The sequence below is a fragment of the Bombyx mandarina genome, chromosome A1 (genome assembly GCF_030267445.1).
Source record: "Bombyx mandarina strain Sakado chromosome A1, ASM3026744v2".
In the NCBI taxonomy this organism is placed as follows: domain Eukaryota; kingdom Metazoa; phylum Arthropoda; class Insecta; order Lepidoptera; family Bombycidae; genus Bombyx; species Bombyx mandarina.
Window position 1 is genome coordinate 5547417 of NC_143234.1, and position 14333 is coordinate 5561749.

At 36.1% G+C, this 14333-nt stretch overlaps 1 protein-coding gene across 1 annotated transcript in view; it reads right to left on the reverse strand.

Moving 5' to 3' along the window:
• Nucleotides 1-14333, reverse strand: part of Gfrl (Glial cell line-derived neurotrophic family receptor-like) — a 259265-nt gene that overhangs the window by 54915 nt on the left and 190017 nt on the right. The window contains exon 3 of the mRNA XM_089739470.1: nt 9694-9816. Within this exon, the coding sequence (XP_089595596.1) occupies nt 9694-9816 (123 nt within the window). The remainder of the gene's footprint in view (nt 1-9693; nt 9817-14333) is intronic.

A 14333-nucleotide genomic window follows, 5' to 3' on the forward strand; every position in this document is an offset into this window, starting at 1 on the left:
TTGAAAAGGCTCTATATCTATATGTAAAAAATATACCCAAACACTCTGTAAATAACAGTGGACGGATAGATATACGGTTTGACGGTGTGCCAAACAGGGTTGTCAGGTTTAAAAATAACACTACATGACACTATTTAAATTAATTAATTAGAAGAAAAAAAATGTGAATGACAAATATCACCGACAGAAATGTACCCACAATGTAACGGATCATCTAGAGTTGAACATCATCTGCAGCTTTACCAGGACAAATGCTACGCGAATGTATCTATTACCGGATCGGAATCGTGTCCCCCTAAGAAGATCCAGCGAGAAACTCCAGCGGGCTGATGTATGGGTTAGAATTCACGTTGAACTCTTTGCCGAGTTTGAAAACGGTTACCAGGGTCTCTATACCTGTTTCTAATGCCAGAGCTGCCGGCGTCTAACTAAATAACGATATAATTTTATAATAGATTTTCATTGGTTTTCGGAGGTAGCAAGCATACGTCTCTGGTCATTTTCGCTAGTTAGCGATGCCAGGGACAACGTTTAGCCACGACAAGATAGATTCAACAATTGTCAATTTTAACAAAGTGAATAAATAGTATTATCTTCGGCGCTCTTAAGGTTCAGATATACTTGAGTCTACTTTTCGGGTTTAATTTCTTTCGGTTTAATATCTTAATTTAGTACAATATTTATATGTTGACAAATTATTATTTGTATTTTTACCTTAGTCGCCCGTGACCACGAAAACTGTAAAGTATATGAAAAGTTTGAAATAATGAAAAATTTAATGACAAAAAAAAACGCGAAATTGAACCGTAGAAGTAATTTAATTATACATTTATTTAGTTTTTCCATTTTTAGTAGACTGACTCGGTGGTGTAGTAGTTAGAGGCTCTGAATATTTTGCCGAGGGTCGTAGGTTCGATTCCTACAGCAGGCAATTATTGTGTAATAAGCAGGTTTGTTTGCTTTTTGTCTGGGTGCTTATTATCTAGGAAATCCTAAAAATGCTGACCGAGCGTGATTTGTCCCCAGTTTTTACGATTCGTGATTTGTCCAGTTTTTACGATTATTATTCAGATATATTAATACGTGAAGCAAAAACTTTGTATCCCTTTTTACGAAAATTGCCCGGACGGAGGAGTATGGAATTTTCCACACTTACAGAGAATATAGAGAAGGAGTGCAGAAAGCTATATTTTTTTAAATTATGTATTATTAATAGATGAAATCAATAAAAAAAAACATTACACACACTACCATGTATTTGACACACACACTTATGTAGACTCATGGTCATACTTTTGTTATTGCATAAAGTCTGTGGTCAAATTGAAAATAGGTTTATAATATTGTTTGTCTTTAATTTTATTTGTCTATAGTGCAGTATGGGCGAAATCAGTGATTATAGAAGTAAAATAGTATTTGATAATAGGACCTTAATTATATACAAACTTATGATTTCAATTAATTATAGTCGAATTTCGACTACCGCGGGACCAGTAGTTCAGATTAATACGTTGTAAATTACTTGATGGATAACCAGATTAATGAGTAATAAGGCGTATATGAATATTAGACTAATAAAATAATTTATTTGGGTTACAGTTTAATTGTAATCCATGTTTATATTGATGTATTATTTGTTAGCGTGAAACCCTGAGAAATGAGCATGTGTGCGTGCTAGCCGTAACAATGGGAAAGAGGTCACTACCGCGATAACTTGATGTTAATATTGATTTCACAGTTATATTTATAACTACTACAAATACTACTAGTTGTACTTATAAGTCAAACGTTTCAAATCTAAATATTTTACTTCGAAAATATTTAGAGTTTTATTCGATTGTACACATGTTGCATGAACATCAAAGATTTTTTTTTTATGAAGGAAGTCTCACTAATGGTCCGAAGGACTACAGTTTCACCAGGACGTCGATATCTTGGCCGAGTTCGATGAGTATTGTTACCGGGGTCCATAAGCCTCCTTCTAGTGTTAGAGCTGAAGGCGTCTAGTGCTGGGGTTAACGGTTCTGATCGATCCGTAAAGATGTGTCAAAGAGCTTGTCTAAGGAATTTTGAAAGTTATATTAAAGTAAGTGCCTTCAAAGTAAAGATGACGTTACGGATGTATGATTTTATTAACTTTTTTCTTTTAAGTTTTCAATCAATTTGAACATACACGGTGTATTATAGTTTTTGGAAAACTAATAAATTGAAGTACAAGGAAAACAACTACCAAACTAGCCATTACCATTACCATTACAATTATTAATTGTTATTAGGAATATTGCTTTTTAACAGTTTTCGGGTAATGCGTTCTTGAAGCTGTGATAGCTCATTCATTATGCATAAGATCGAATGTAGGTCTTTTCGAAATTCACGAAATATCAAATGATGAATTGAATGATTCATTCATTTAACATAACGTGTACAGAGCAGGCAGTCGATGCGTGCGCTCAATTTTTTTTTCTATGTCAACGTAACCGGGCGAGTAGGTGAGCTCAAACCGGGAGTGTTGCCAACACTGGCCCTAGCAAGAGCAGTGCTTCGCAGAATCTACCACCGGATCGGAAACGCGACCCACTGAGTAGATCCGGCGAGAAACTCGGTGGGCTGTGTTTATGGGCTAATTTACTCGTCGAGCCCTTCGTCTCAAGAGGTTTGGCGAGGACGCGTTCCATCGAAACCGTTGCCCTCACAAGTTAATACTTAGTTTAATTCTAATTGTGTTACATTGGTTACTATGTAAAACAATGGTCTATATGTAAATTTTTGGATAGGCATTACCGATTATATTCGCATTGTATTATATAATAAACAAGAACTGTTTTAGTGTTAAGTGTTTTATTACGGATACGACGGCGTTATCATTTAAGCATTGTCTTTTTATGGCGCCCAGCGTTTATACATTTTGCCTATGGTTTGAAGAGTATCATAAATGAGTGGGAACAAATCACGAATAACTTGTTTTATGGGTACCAGAAACTGAGATACATGCTTATATACGTTTATATATATACACATATATATAATAAACACCAAGATAAAGAGCAAATAAATAAGTTCTTCACTCGAATGTTTGCCTGATATGGGAATCGAACTCACCACATTTGGTGTAATAGTCAGGGCCGCTACTACTACACCAGCGAGTCAGTCTATGGGCAAGTCAGTCTTCGGATGCAAAGGTAATGTGCTCGTATATTGAAAAAAAAACTAATTTATTTTCATCCTTATTCTAAATATCGTTCGTATTTCTTTGCAGCAGTGGTCGGAGTTCACGGCTATCTTATCGATTTCACTTGAACAATTTCAATTAATAATAAATTTTTATCGATTCGAAACACAGTTTGTGTTCAATTAATTTAAAGCCCCTTTAAAATGTTTATAGACCAGATGTGCTCGTGGCCTTATCCGCGCTGCCTTGTCCTTTTTGAAGGTTTTGTTTTTGACGTGACAACGTCTTATAATTCGATGGAGCCGGCTGCGCGCACGAAAAAACATGACTCATGCGGCGTTACTTCGCTCTGGGGTGTTCCATTTAAGCCTTGAAGTGTAAGCGAGAGCGCGCAACGAGCGACAAAGAGGCACAATCGGCCTCCGCGTTAAAACTCGCCTGCGCGAATAAAAATTAGAATTTTTTTTAATTTGAAACCATTCCGGCAGTATTTTCTTATGCCGTTGTCACGTTCAACTATCGTCAGTAAACCGACTTTACAGACAACCGATTATTTAATTTTTTATTGCTTAGATGGGTGGATGAGCTCACAGCCAACCTGGTGTTAAGTGGTTACTCGAGCCCATAGACATCTACAACGTAAATGCGCCACCCACTTTGGGATATAAATTCTAAGGTCTCAGTATAGTTACAGCGGTTACCCCACCCTTCAAACTGAAACGCATTACTGCTTCACGGCAGAAATAGGCAGGGGTGGTACCTACCCGTGCGGACTCACAAGAGGTCCTCTCCTACCACCAGTAATTACGCAAATTATAATTTTGCGGGTTTGGTTTTTATTACACGATGTAATTCCTTCACCGTGGAAGTCAATCGTGAACATTTGTTAAGTACGTATTTCATTGGAAAAATTGGTACCTGCCGGCGGATACGAATGCACCGGAAGTCTTATTCTTTAGGCCACGACGACTATATTACTTATTACGTAACATAACACTATACACGAACAAATTTAGTGGTCGCAGAATTTGTCGAGCCGTGGACAGTTGGGAGATGTGTTCAGAACGCGCGCGGAAATATCACCACATTGAAATGAGAGTCTGGTAAGTAACATAAGATAGCCCCACGCTCATTACGCTTCTAATTAGAGAAAAAATTGCGTACGTCAAAGGATTCAAACACGGCATAGTCGTATGGCTTGATATTTGTTTACTAAGCGTCTTAAGCCTTAAGCGACGGCCTCTTCAGATAAAATATCACCACAAAATCTTAACATTTTAATTCAGTAAGAAAAACAACTCAATATTCAGTTTCTATTAGTTGAAATTTCAAGTACATTATTAGGTATAATAATTTTTGAGGCATAATGGACTTTTGGCACGAAAGTATCAAAGTTTTAATAAGTACGGTAATGTCGTTTAGAAGTCAGAGCTATTACTTCGATGTATTCGAAGTTAAGAATATCGAGTAAAGGTTTTCTTGTAGCGGGAATATGTATCGCTGCGCGATAGCGTTCTTTAGGTAAATAAAAAATATAAAATATTATTAAACATCGCTTGTACATAGTTTTACGGTCTATTTCAATAAGACGAAAACTGAGGGTAAATGAAAAAAAATATTTTTTTATTTTAATTGCCTTTTTAGGCAGCTTACCGTCACCCATGGACTTCAGCAACGCCAGGGGCAGAGCTAAGCCGCTGCCGACCGCTTAAAACCAATATGATTTTCAAGCGTTATTTTTCACATCAAGATGGCCACTGTTCTAAACGTTTTCACTGATTATTCACATTAACGGGAAAATTCATCATAAAAAACCAAAAACGATACTAAATGACTGGTAATAGCTTCGAACTCACTCATCATCAGCTCGTCCACTGTTGGATATAGGTCTCCTACAGGACTGCTACAATGAGCGATCTTGCGGAGCTTGCATCCAGCGGATTCCCGACACCCATAAGCAGGTAATCGGCACCTTATAGGAGGCCCAGCCACGCTATGTTTTTCGGTGCGAGGTCATTAGTCACCACTCGAGTTTTTTTTTGTCCTAGCCGCCAACTACTCATAAGTCTTTTAAAGCCACCAAATAAAAACAATTTCAAATTACCGTCTACACGATTTTCGTAGTATGTATGATATTACGTATAAAAAGTTTGGTAAATTAAATATTTTATCTATTATATACTTGAAGTTTGTCAAATAAGACTTATTGATTTTTATTCAGTGTTTTGTTTTGTAATAATTTGTTTTCGTCTACAATAAAATCATTACTCGAGTATGTAAATTGTTTATAATGCGCTATGCTCATTTAAGACCGCAACTTAAGGCTTTTAAACTGAAATAATGTGATGTCAGAAAATAGATGGTTGTGTTAGATTAAGAAAGAACCTCGCTTCGAAAATTGCGATGAAGGTCGAATGCGTTAGGTTGAATAGAAGCGTGGGTCGTATACAAGGTTAAATATTATTAATTAATACTTAAAACCTGTGCTGGGAAAGATTTCATGTTACTATTGTAAAATGCTTAGAGTTTATAGAAAAAAAATATTCCAATAAGTTATATTGGACACTTGTATATGAAAACAAAACATGGTTTTGTCGTAAACTGTTAATTTATGCTCTAAAAGTCTTAATGAACTAAACATTACTTAACTTTACTGGTGGTACGACCTCGCGTGAGTCCGCCCGGGTAGGTACCACCACCCCACCTAGTTCTGCCGTGAAGCAGCAATTCATTTCGGTTTGAAGGGTGGGGCAGCCGCTGTAACTATACTGAGACCTTAGAACTCATATCTCAAGGTGGGTGGCGGCATTTACGTTGTAGATGTCTATGGGCTCCAGTAACCACTTAACACCAGGTGGACTGTGAGCTTCGTCTACCTATCTAAGCAATTCAAAAAAAACGATAAACTTGAATTACTTGTATGACATTTTTTGATGTTAGATTGTAGAACGTATAGTTAATATAAAAGTCAACGTCCTGTTTTTTTTTTTCGGGCCGGCCGCCGAGCCTCGTACGAGGTCCCCGCGCCTAGGGGGCGCGCGGGGTATGTGGGACTCGACGATCTGCAAGGTGTTGGAAGCAGACCGCGGGCCCAAGGAATTTTAGGGCTATACTCACTAAACGACTCCCCTGCACTCTTACACCCGACGTTCGATCTCAGTCCGGGGTCAAAACCCGGTCAGAGTAGGAGGATTCCCGCGGTCAATACTACAACTAGACACGCGGCGCCACTCAAACGTCAATGTTCTAACCCAATTCGAAGGGAATCGCCTGAAGTTACGTAAAATAGGGTTCTGGGAACGTGACCGAAAAGCAATGGAGGCGTGTATAGAAATTAATTTTCTTTTAAGAATACGTGCCTTAATACAATCTAGATTGAGGCACGGTCGTGGGAGCGCGCCAAATAGATATAAAGTGCTTTGAAAGGGTCCTACTTAGGGCCGTGTTAGCCGTGCGGGCTGCGTTCGAAGAATCGAGCCGTAGAAAGTATTTCACAAATTTCCTGAACTTCTTATTAGATTTCTTTTAGCGGCTGTTGTTCATGAATAATTCAGTTAAGCTGTAATTATATTTTAAGAAATGTTTCTAATGGAAACAATATTGTAAGTTTGGAGTTCGTTTTTTTGTGTAAAAATGACCTACTTTTAGGCTCTAGCCTCGGGTTTTTTCAGTACCCGAGTACTTTGTTTTCTATGTAAATATTTCTTGTTTATCCAAAACACAGAAGCGGTAATTTAAATGTTGATAAAACATTCTTGTTTTTATTTTGAGAAGATGGACGATTAATGGATGGTTAATAGAGAATTTCCTGAAATTACGGGGAGATTGGGTGATAAAAATGTCGAAGAAAGAACGTATGGACAGGTTGTGTGAGTAAAAATAATGTCACCTAAACATATTTTATGTATGTATCATATTTATTATTCTGAAAATAAAGAAAAACTTACTAAATGTTATATTTTTATCTTTCTGGTATTGAAAATCTGAATTTTGGTGCGTACGCTTATGATGATCAAATGTCAATCGTAGAACCAAAAATCGTTGATGTAAAAGAAACATGAAAAGGAGAAACAGAAATATCCCTCCGTGTGGCACGTTGCAATATAAATATGGAGCCGTAAAACTTTGTTAAATCCGTATGCAACATGATAATAAGATATGCCCCGCCGACACCACATAATGTGGGAGAAGGGCAAGAAGAAGAACACATACATTGATATCAATACGATACTAAATGATGCGATACGATGATATGATATGATACGATGATATGATATGATACTGATACGATTCTGAAAACCATTGATATAAATTTGATATAAGTGAAGCCCATTTGTCAAACGAATGATTATTTGATGACGTCTGATTTAGGCCACGTCTGTGATATTTTATTCTCTCTCGGCGTCCTTCCCTGGAGTGACTGCGGCGAGAAGTCGACTCTCAGAATTATGTCACACCGTAATGTTGTGAATAATAAAAATAAAACTAATTTTAAAATTTACTTTCACCCATGGTAGGTTAGATGTGGTAGGTATGACATGAGGTGTAAGTATAAAATTGTGTAACGCTTTTTATTGTGTCGATGGAGACTAGTGCATAGCAGCGGACTGAAAGTAAGGCTATTTCTTTTCCGGGGCTAAAAACGTTTCCATATTTACTTTCTTCAAAATTTAATTTTGTTGCATCGGCAGAAGTCGTCGTGGCCTAAAGGATAGGACGTCCGGTGCATTCGTATATAGCGATGCAATGGTGTTCGAATCCCGCATGCGGGTACCAATTTTTCTAATGAAATACGTACATAATAATTGTTCACGATTGACTTCCACGGTGAAGGAATAACATGTGTAATAAAAATCAAACCCGCAAAATTATAATTTGCGTAATTACTGGTGCTAGGACCTCTTGTGAGTCCGCACGGGTAGGTACCACCGCCACGCGTATTTCTGCCGTGAGTAACAGTAGTCTTAATCTCGTCACTGCGGACGTAAATAATAATATTTAGTACGAAAAATATCCTTTATGCTATAAATTATATTCTTAGCGTCAGTTACGTGCCGGTGTAACATACAGCCGGCTCTCGAAGGTAAGATGTCGCGGTTAGATTCTCATATATGTTCTCATGCATAATACCGGCGTCTTAACAAAAGAATCACCCTGTATATAGTACACGCACATCGCTCAAAGACGTCTTAAGGGTGCGATGCGGGATTTGTTCAGGAATACTTGGAAATATATTTTTTATTGTCCACCGCTATGTCTGAAGTGGTTCTTCTGTATTATAATATACCCGAAATTATACTTTAAAGGTATCAGAAAAAAAAAAACATTTTACTTACCTAGAACTTTGCGAATAAAAACATCGGTATAGTTTTGTTTCTCATTTAAGAGTGAACAAATCTCAAGTCGATAAATTGTATTATTAAAAATAAAATAATTAAGAAGTAATTAAGTTCAGTTATTTTCCTTTTCAAAATTAAAGAAATTAAATTAAATTTTAATTACTATCGACCTTCGACTTCGATATATCGTTAAATAAGTGTCTGTTTTATGGGAATGGGAATGGTCAGTAATTTTCGAATAATTTTCAGTTTTTTTCGTCACGAATGACGTCCATAAGCTAATGATGTAAGTTAATAAAATCGTTTTTTCACCACCAAAACCAAATCCCTAGAAGAACCATGTCACTTCAAAGTAATTGATTAAAATCACTTTACAACCAGGGAAGTAGTAGCCAATTTCAAAATAAAACATTCCTATCTAAAGAAAGGTCACTAAGTAGACTTCATCGCAGATTTTCTTGCAATTCGATAAAATTATGTCATCGCTAAGTACAAAAGCGACGCGATATTCCCTCGATATAGAAGTTTTGACTTTTCTGTATGCAGAAATATAAATGTGGAAGGTTGTCCATACGATGGACCGACTAAGTCAAGTCGGCAGTTGGCGGTTGTTTACGTGAGTGTACCAGACTCATCGCAAATCGGGGGAAGTGGCGATTATTCGTGAGGCACATAACATTTGCCCACAACAATGATACTGATTATGACCGCTCAGACAAGAGTGATACGACAAAGAAAAAAATGTGTGTGTGTGCAAGACGCAAGTCACACACGGTAGAAGTGAAACTGATAAAAAATAAGAATAATCGCAAGGGACAACCACCAACTACTCCGCAGTGCAATGGAGCAGCCTCACCCTGGGGGAACCGCCTGCATGATCACGGTATCTCTGCACCAGGCTAGTATGATTTAGCAAGAGAAATACGAGAAAGTTTATCAACTGTGTATCATCTCGTCATCGCGATTCAGGAATTGTTTAATTTACGTGCAGCGACATCTGTTGATAACCAACTAAATAGAAATAATTGTAAATCATCTTTTATACTTATAGTATGAGGTAGCGCCCTCTGTGAATTTATATTTTAACTTTACGTTTCATTTTTTCGTTTCATCGAGTTTGAAATCACACCCAACGATTCTAAAGAAGTTTCACTTCAAAAAGAGGTATGTATATATAAGTCTTACCAAGTTCAGAGCCACAGACGCGCGGTATTATCTCGAGGATGGCGGAGCAGGAGGCGTCTTCGAAGCAGAGTTGTCGGGCCAGCAGACAGTTTAGTATCGCCATTGTGCCCTTAATACCGGGCCCTGAGGATAGAGAAACATTAATTAGAAGAGTTAAATTTCCAACTACTACTTAGTGAAATTTGAGCTTCGAGATTGTAAGTTATTTGATACATCGTAAACTTTAGAATGAAAATTTTAAAGACGATGTAGAGACGTAAAATTCATTTTGATATAGTATACATGTGTAGTATACATTAAAATCAATTTTAAGAATAATTAAAAATATTGTAATTGAATACGAATGCTTGTGTGTCTTTTATTCGTTGCAAATAAATCCCGAATTGATTTAGCTGAATTTTTATATACAGATTTTTTTATTGTCCTTAGAGACAGACGGGCATACGGTCCACCTGATGGTGAGTGGTTACTGACGCCCTTGGACGTCAGCAACGCCAGGGGTTGCGCCAACCTGCTGCCTACATAATAATGCTGATAATTGACAATTTGGCTATTTAGTTTTACATATATTTTTAATGGTAAATGTATACATCGTGTAACACCAATTTTATCTACTATTATAATAAATCGTAGTAGTTTATAATAAGTTATGGATTGCCATAAAGTAATACTGATTTTTTTAGCAGCCAGTATGGAAATACGAGCCTACCGATTTAGAGAAATGGCCATCAAAACATATACGCTGTTGCCAAGTAGTCTCGTAAGATATGTACAAATAAATACATTTATTACCGAAACCAAATTATAATTTAAATAGATATGGAGCTCACATTAGGCTAGCCCGTGTGCAGAGTGTCTGTTTCGCCTTCTTTTTTTTCCTACCTATGCTGATAGCCTTGAGAGGCTACTTCAGTTCCTCCTTGACTTGTAGGTGAGCTCACGGGGCTCCAACCGGGAGTGTTGCTAACACTGGCCCTAGCAATAGCAGTGCTTCGCAGAATCTACCACCGGATCGGAAACGCGACACACTGGGAAGATCCGGCGAGAAATTCAGTAGGCTGTGTCTAAGGGGTAATTTACTCGTCGAGCCCTTCGTCGCGAGCGATGGGTTCGGCGAGGACGGTAACCGGTGCTTGAGGTACCTAAAAGCACAGTTAATGGATCGGGAGGAGTCTGTTTCGCCTAACAATTACTATTTAAGCCTCAGTTGCCATAGAAGTTGCGTAGGTGCAATACTAAAATCTTTCCTATTTTCCTATACATTTCATCAGAATAAATTTCGAAAATGTTATCCGTCCATGTCCATAACATAAGTGTTATGGAAATGTAATTTTAAATTTTGTATACTACACAAAATATACATAACCTTAAATGCTTATGAATAAATACTGAGTTTTATTACTGGTGGTGGGACCCTTTGTGATTCCGCACGGGTAGGTACCGCCACCCCGTCTATTTTTGCTGTAAAACAGTAATGCGTTTCGGCTTGAAGGTTGGGGCAGCCGTTGTAACTATACTGAGACTGTAAGTATGGTGGCGCATTTACGTTGTAAATGTCTATGGGCTCCAGCAACCACTTAACACCAGGTGAGCTGTGAGCTCGTCCACCCATTTAAGCAATAAAAATAAAGTAATTGAATACTTGTACATATATGCTACAATACATTTTAACATCTCGTTTAGTCTAGTAGTTAGCCTTGATTATTGCAGAAAGTCTGATTTCGAATTTCCTTTTCGGAATAAATACATGTGTTTGTTAAGAATATTTCCTATTCAATGTATGGATGTAATTGTTTTTGTATAATTTATATTTCCGGTAACCGTGACGTAGGAGAGAAATTTGAAGCCGCCCCGATGGTTTTATTTATTTATAACTAGTTGACTCGGCAGACTTCGTAGTGCCACAATCGATAAATAAAAGACCTAAGCTTTTGTATAAAATAAACTTAAAACAAACAAAAGGAATCCGTCTGACGGGAGACACATCAAAGGAAGAACAAAAAATTTATTTTTATTTATTTCCGAGCATTTTCATATTTATATACCTTTTAAACCTTCTCTGGACTTCCACAATTCATTCGAGACCAAAATTAGACAAATCGGTCCAGCCGTTCTCGAGTTTTAGCGAGACTAACGAACAGCAATTCATTTTTGTATATATAGATTTTTACGTACGTAATTAAAGTATTTTCAAATTGGTTGAACGGTTAGGTTGAAAATCAAAAATGGATCGAAAAGTTTTATCTTCGGTCAAAAACAAATATGTTATGTAAAGAATACATCGATCAATCAACATAACAGAACAACACTAATGGAATATACAAACTAATTTGTCGAGATGAAAACATACCGACCGAAATAGAGGTTCAATATCGATCGTAGCCAGCGCCGCGTATACTAGAAACTCGTGGATGCTTTATTTAAGACTAACTTTCGGAGAGTTGTGGCAGATTTGTTTGGATGTTATATCTAAAAGTGTACTTCGATGAGATACGATAGAAATGTGAATGAATTATGTGGAAAAAATTTGTTTATTTACAAAAGTCAAAACATAGATTTCTCTGCACAAATCTAAACTATTGAATGGACTGATGGAATAAAAATGCGATGAAAGCGACGCCAGAATATACATATATCGTGGTTTGAATATTAAGATACGTAATAATCGATGCAATTGTGACCATGTTGTAATCTAATAGCGAGTACCGATATTTCTAAAGAATAAGTTATATGTAAAGAAAGAAAGAAAGAAAGAAAGAAAGAAATCATCTATTCGCCAAGCAAAATTCGCCAAGAAAATGAGTTATTACATAAGTTAAAAGCAGCGTGTATGCTTTGTCATTATTTGACATGCGAATTTTAGTGCAGTGCAACATATTACAATATTACATAATTTATCATTCATTCATCCATAATTCAACTAACTAGAGATCCCGCAGTAGTCGAAATTCGACTATAATTAATTGGAATTGTAAGTTTGTACACTATTATGATTGTATTTTATACTTCTATAATCACAAATTTCGCCAAGACTACACTATAAGAAATATTAACAAAGACAAACCATATTTAATCTATTCTCAATTTGACCACAGACGTCAAGAAAAAAAGTTTGACAATAAATAGTATGCATGCGTGTGTGCGTCAAATACATGGTATGTAGTGTGTGTAAGTTTTTCTTTATTGATTTAATGTATCTTTTAAGTATTATTTTAAAAAAATATTAGCATTGTGCACTTCTTCTCTATAAGTGTGGAAAATTTCATACTCCTCCGTCCGCGCAATTTTCGTAAAATGGGATACAAAGTTTTTGCTTCACGTATTAATATATAGATAATTAAAAAAATCCATTTATTTTCAATGTCGTCCCTAAGAAAATCATTTATGTGATAATAATTTTCACTAATAAGATTATCCTTTAGTTTTTTCTTAAAATGAAAATCGTCTAAGTCTCTTAATTTCTTTGGTAGTTTATTAAATATCCTAACTTAGTTTACTATTATTCTTTAATGTAGTTTTGTACTCACAAATGTCCTCACGGTGAAGCAATGAAGCCATGTTATCAAAATAAAATTTTCAAAAGCTATATATATATACTGGACTGGACGACTTATAATAATCACTCGCGGACTGGTGGACTTATAATCACCGAATAGCAGGTGGACCGTCAGCTCACCCACAAAATAAATACGATACTTATAATATAGGTTTATTTTTTCGATTCGGGAAAGTAATACTCGTAGTACAACACAGCCCACATAGTTTAATAAAGATAGATAGACAAAAAAAACATCAGCTTCAACCATTAATACAACACATGAGTGTATAGTGAACCAAAATAGTTAAAGCTATTGACTTAAAATTTACAAAAAAGATGTGTGGTGTCGTGGGACCCCGGATAGGAACGAAGTTCCTTATTATAAAAATATTAATTTTAAATACTATTCTAGGTATAAAGAAAATAATTATTATATCCGAATACATGATACGGGTACATATGATTTTTTTATTGATCAAAATAAAATAAAAACTACTTTACAAAGTTGTCAACTTTATTTTATTCACTACTAGCTGACCCGGCAGACTTCGTAGTGCCTCAATCGATAAATATAAGACAAAAGGAATCCGTCCGATGGGGGACACATCAAAGGAAAAACAAAATTGTTATTATTATTTAATTCCTAATTCGAATTTTCGTATTTATCTACCTTTTAAACCTTCTCTGGACTTCCACAAATAATTCAAGACCAAAATTAGCCAAATCGGTCCAGCCGTTCTTGAGTTTTAGCGAGACTAACGAAAAGCAATTCATTTTTATATAAATAGATGATTTATAAAAAAATATATAATAATAATAAAATAGAAAGAAACAGCTATTTATATGAATAATAATAGTAACTGTCATCACGTAGACTATACATTAGACACTGTAGACCCATCATACTAAGAGTATACATAAATAATAACAATCTTACGTTACGGACGTTGGGGTACCCCTCCGCATCGTCCCATAAGGAACTTCGTTCCAAAAGGTAATAGACAAAAAAAAAATAGAGAATAGATATAAAAAAAATAGGAAAAATTTTGGAGTCAGACTACTGAAGGTAATCCCATTTTGTTTCACGTTCAAAAACGTCACA